The sequence below is a fragment of the Trichechus manatus genome, unplaced genomic scaffold, assembly GCF_000243295.1.
Source record: "Trichechus manatus latirostris isolate Lorelei unplaced genomic scaffold, TriManLat1.0 scaffold00245, whole genome shotgun sequence".
Lineage (NCBI taxonomy): Eukaryota > Metazoa > Chordata > Mammalia > Sirenia > Trichechidae > Trichechus > Trichechus manatus.
The window spans coordinates 1,753,941-1,759,403 of record NW_004444181.1 but is presented as its reverse complement, the minus strand read 5'-3'; the positions used below and the strand labels follow the sequence as shown (position 1 = coordinate 1,759,403).

The 5,463-nt window shown below is 60.8% G+C and overlaps 1 protein-coding gene across 1 annotated transcript in view; it reads left to right on the top strand.

Moving 5' to 3' along the window:
* Window positions 1–3: 3 nt before the first annotated feature.
* Window positions 4–5,463, top strand: part of SIM2 (SIM bHLH transcription factor 2) — a 60,457-nt gene continuing 54,997 nt past the window's right edge. The window contains exon 1 of the mRNA XM_023724417.1: window positions 4–323. Coding sequence (XP_023580185.1) covers window positions 149–323 — 175 coding nt within the window. The 5' untranslated portion in view covers window positions 4–148. The remainder of the gene's footprint in view (window positions 324–5,463) is intronic.

The window sequence follows — 5,463 nt, the reverse complement described above, 5'->3', positions numbered from 1 at the left end:
CAGCCCCGCGCACCTGCCCGCGCCCGGCACCGGACTCACCTGGCCCCGGAGGCCCCTCCCAGTCCCCGCCGTCCCAGCCGCCGCAGCCCGAGCGGGGCTCCGCGGGCCTCCAGCACGCCGGGTCTAATATGCCCGGAGCCGAGGCGCGATGAAGGAGAAGTCCAAGAATGCGGCCAAGACCAGGAGGGAGAAGGAAAATGGCGAGTTTTACGAGCTGGCCAAGCTGCTCCCGCTGCCGTCGGCCATCACCTCGCAGCTGGACAAGGCGTCCATCATACGGCTCACCACAAGCTACCTGAAGATGCGCGCCGTCTTCCCCGAAGGTGAGGCCGCAGGTGGGGCGGCCGGGATAGCTGGGGAGCCTGGCGGCGGCGGCCCGAGCGCTAAAGCGGAGGCAGCCCCGCCGGGCGGCTGCGGCCTCCGGGCGAGTGTGTCGCGGGGAGGCTCGGAGAAAGGGGCCAGGGCCGAGGCGGCCCAAGCCACCCGACCCGACCGGCCTGGGGCTGAGCGGGGCGAACCAGGAGTAGCTCCAGTGGGCAATCGGTTCCCCAGCCGCCATGCCAGGCCATCCCGGTTTTGTTTTCATTCCTTGCGTTTTTGCTACTTTCCTCCTTTTCTTCCTTCCTTTATATCTTCTTTCTTGTCCCTTTTTCCCTCCTTCAGTCCTTCTTTCTTCGTTATTTTATTTCATCGTTTTTTCAACTCCCCCTTTTATTTTTCCTTCCTTCATTCCCCCACTTGTTCCTCTTTCCGTCGAAGAGAATCCAGCAAACCTTCGCTGGAGGTGAAGGGCGCTTGCGGCTCAGCGCTGGAGCGCTGGAAGCAAGCGGGGTGCACGGGGAGGCCTGGCAGCGGAGCGAAACACTTGTACGGGTCGCGTCACAGACTCAGGCTCCCCAGACCACCTCTGCTCTGCCAGCCTCCTTGGGCTGGGCGCCGGAGGTCAGGATAGGAGAAACTGGGTAGGAGAAACGAGATCTGCAGGAAAAAGAAGGAAGCAATTATTTCGAAAATGGCAGGTGGACCTGAGCTTGGTCGTTCTTTTCCGGATTGAAAGTATAAACCCGGAGTAGGTGTCAAGGTAGTGCAGGGTTGCTGAGAGCCTGGAGTCCAGCAGACTCGCGATTGTCGGAATTGTTGGCCGGCTGATAGGGCACTCCAGCCCGCACACGCCCTCCGGGGGACCCGCTAATGGTGGCCTGCAGGCTGGGCACCACCAAGGAGCCGGTCTCAGAGAGGCCTGCTCACCACAGCGTTAGTGTTTGGTGCCCTGGTGGTCCTTGCAGCGTCTCTGTCTCCTGCCCTGGTCCCTGCGGCCTGGCCTGGGGAGTCCTGATACTGCGCTGGAAGGCACGCTCAAGGGCCTAATGGGCGCCCAGGAGCGGTGGGGGCTGTGCCGGCCTCTAGAGCCTTGAAGCGGGCGTCCTGGTAAGGAGGCAACTGAGGCTGCATGGTACCGTACAGGCCTTGCAATGCGGGCGACAGGTGTTCCTCGGCCGCGGGACGCCTCCATTAACGCCGTCCCCTGACGGACGCGCGACCCGAACGAAGTAAGTTGGTCCTTTCGCGATGGACGCCCATATCCTGTTACTTGTAATCGTTTCTCCATCTGGAGCTGCACTTCTCACCGCCTCCTGGGTGGTGCGCAGAGGACCTGCGTGCGAGCGCGGCCTTCAGCCCCGTGGCGGGGCGCGGAGGGCGGAGGAACCGAGCGCCGGAGAACCCGGGAGCCGACAGGCCTGGAGCCGCGGCCTGGCCTCGCTAGTGCCTCCCAGCTGGGTCGTGCGCGGGGCCGCGGGCCGCTCTCCTCCCAGACGCAGGAGCCCTGGACCTGCTCAGTGGAGCCGGGCTCCCTTTCCTTCATTTTCAAACTCCGGATCGGCGGAGCTGCTCCCTGCCCCAGCCCCTTAGCTCCACAGATTGTCTCCTGAACTTGCCTTTTCGTCGGCTGCGGCTGAGATTTCCCCAGTGCTCGGCCAGCCGCTGTGCTCCGCGCTGGTAGTGTAGGCCCCCGGCCTCAGGGACTGCTATTTTTTCCACCCAAGGGTGACCCCTCGGCCGGAAGAAAGTAACGATTCCGCTCCAGCTGCAGTTTCCGTGGAAATTAAAATAGAGTTGTTTTGTTGTTTTTTTTTTTTTTACAAGGGCCAGTCTCCTTCCCACCCGGGGAGAAGGAGAAATGATAATGGACTTGCTGCAAAGTAGATGTGGAATCCGTATAGGGCGCCAGCGTCCTTTTCTTCTTAACTCCCCCCACTATAGGAAATAAAAGGCTTCGAAGAAATTGGAAAAGAGTAAATGATTTGTTGCCCGTGATTTCAAATAAGCCAGAAATTAGAGGGCAAGTCTGCAGAACGAGGGCTGATCGTAAGCAATGTTCGGGGTTTCCTGGGCCAGCCGGCTAGAGAGTGGCGCGTGTGCTGCGTCTGCCGACATTAAAACTCGTTCCGGTGCGTTCTCGCTCTGGGAAGCTGAGTATCCATGCGTTTGGGTCCAGAATCGCTTGGCTCCTAGCGGGTTGCGGGAGAACGGCCTGGGGTCGGGACCTGGGCCATCTTGGGCACCAGGTGAGGTCGCTTTGCTTGGCTGCAGCCTAGTTGAGAGGGCGGCTAGGGGCCAGGCTGCAGGTCTGTGAGTCACCTAGGAGTGACCCTCGAGGTTGACAGTCCAGGAGGGGTGGGGGTAGGGGGCGGCGCTGTTTGGCTCTAGAGGTTTGGAAATGTCCCTGAACCTGTGGGGTCCCTAATAAAGGGTGGGGGCCAGGGCCTGGTGCCCGGCTGTCCTGCAGCGCTGGAGCAGGGGCGCAGGCCTCCAGGGGTGACGCGCAACTCCGGAGCTCGTCGCCGCCGGCAGAGGCCTGGGGCCTGCGGTTCTGGGCGGCAGCACCGTTCTGTTCAAGTCGGTCTGGGGCGGAGGAAGGGCTTGTGAAGCAAAAGAACTTGTTCACGGTTCTGATAGCTCTGAAGGGCTGAGGCGCGGAAGGGGCTCGGTAATTGATTTAACCTGTTCTTGGGGGACCAGGATCTGTGCGGGGGATGCAACTGTGGAGTCGAGATGGAGCCTGACAGAGCCGCCCAGGTGAAGGCGGGAGCAAGAGAGAGGTTTTCCGGCCAGGGCGGTCTTGAGCGTCGGTGGGAGCTCCCAGATCTCCTCCGGCTTTCGGCTACGAACGGGAGGCACCGAGCAGAGTGGAGGTGCCAAGTGTGGTCTCGCTGGTCTACAGCCCCGGAGCAAGAGGGGTTTCTTGGTAAAGAAGGATCTGGAGGCCAAATTAGCGCTTTGAGAATCAGAAAATGAATAGCACGGCCCAAAAGGACCACAGGAATCGCCAGAGTAACCCTTCACACCAGGGGAAATTGAGGTCAGGGAGGAAACGGGCCTCTCCCAGCACAGCTACGCTGGTTCTCCTCCCACTGCTCGCGGAGAGGGCGCGGGCCTCGGTTCCTTTTATCCTTTACAGCCTCAGTCGGAGGTAGTGAGAAAGAGCTCGGAGGCTGCCCATGACCGGATTCACCGGCCTGGGCAGAGGGAGGCAACCGGAGGGAGCCGAGGCTGACCCCCTACCGGAAGGCCAGTCGGCGGGCTTTGGGGGCGCTTGTAATTTTTATAGTCGAATTCAAGTGCCCTCTCTATCATCCTGCCTCACTGGACGTCGGTCTCCTCGTCTGTAAAATGGGCCTGTTGGCAACTACCTCACAGCGCAGGGTTCCTGGGACCAAGTATGAGGACGCACAATCGAAACTATGCGGTACAGTTGGAAACCTAACGTGTTGTCCTTACTTCAGCCAGCCGTTCCTTTGAGTTCCCCAGACGCAGCTGAAATGGCAGGCCCGGGGGACTGTCACTCGGTTGGCCTCTGGGACTCACTGCCTGAGCTGGAAGACCTGCTGGTTTCTGGGCCACCACGTTTCACCCCTTCAACAGCGAACTACCAAGCGGGCGGGGTAGAGGGAGGGTGAGTAGTAAGGCGGCTTTGGATGGTGAGTTCGGGACTGAACACTTTGGTGGGTTTTAGCTGCGGGCTGAGAAAGCAGTGTAGACGCAGAGCTCAGGGAAGCGTTGGGCCGGAAGGTTTGTCGCCCATTCTTGCGGTCGCGTGACCCTCCCTGCAGAGAAGGGGGCATTTTGGAAGCCGCAGAAGCACCTGGGACCGGCGAACTCAGCTCCGGGGCCGCGGCTGGGCGGTGACTACGCGCGGAGGGGGGCAGGGCTGGGTCCGCACGTTCGGGCTGGAGGACCGGCCTCAGGAGGCCGAACTCGGAGTTAGGGGGGGCCCAGGAACCCAGATTCGCGCGCCAGGCGGTCGGGTAGGGAGTGGCTTCCCCTCCTCCCGGCCCTTGCACACTGACAGCTGACCCGAGGTCCCCGCTGACTAACGGAGTTGGAAACTGAGGCTGACGAGCGAGGGAAGCACAGAGCCTTTCCCCTTTCCCAGACCTGGAAGAGGCAAGACAGACTCGTGTGACGGTTTACTTAGAACAAACAGCTTCATCTATACACTTCAAAAAGAACAGGGTTCGAGGCCTCAGTTATTCCAGTGGCCGGAATTTCCCTCTGGGTTTCGATTCAGCTGCAGGAGGGCGCCTCAACGCGCGCGCGCGCGCGCGCGCGCGCACACACACACACACCTGAGCTTGGGGGGATGGATGTGGGTGGGTGGTGGGGCACGGCTAGCCTAGGAATTGCTGTTCGGAATCGAAACGCTTTGATTTAGAGGGTTTGGTGAGGAGAACCGCGCCTAAACCGACGTGGGTCACAAACCCGACGCCTTTCTCTACCGCAGCCTGAAATAATGTAGATTAAAAAAGCAAAACACTTTTTAAAAAATATAATGTTGTTTTTTACAATTCCATCCTTATTTGAGTTCTCATGTCTATTTGGTAAGCCTGCCAGTCTGTGCGCCCGGGTCCAGGAGGGAAAGCCCACAGTTGGTGCAGCAAGTTCCTGGATGTGGTGAAGGGAACCCTTGGTAGTTCGAGGCGAGGAACCAGAGCGTGTGCATTGCCGACTCAGATCACTCCATTCCACCCCACCCTTCCACACTCCGCCAAAACCCAGGGCCGGGCCCGGGGCCGCTCCGTGGTGCGGTAAGGAAACCTGGCCCTGGGCTGCGCCAGGCTGTACTGGGCGACGGGCGCTCTTGGGTGCCCACCGCGGCCCGGGCCCCACGCCGTTCCATCCTTCCGAGGTCAGGGCATTCGGTGCTGGTGGGCGCGGGGCCCTCCGTCTGTTGTCTGAGGTGTACGACACAGGCCGGCCGGTAGGGCTTGGTTCAAGCCGCCTCACCTCCCTAGCCGGTCGGGCTGCGGAAAGCGCTCTTGGGGCGTTCCCACTTAGCACCCCCTTCACCGCAGTGCGATCGTTAATTTGGAAAAAAGACACAAAGGGCAGGCCTTCCAGGGACCCGGGAGGGAATGGGAGGATTCTGGGGGCCGAGAAGAACAGAGGTGCTCGGAGGGGCCC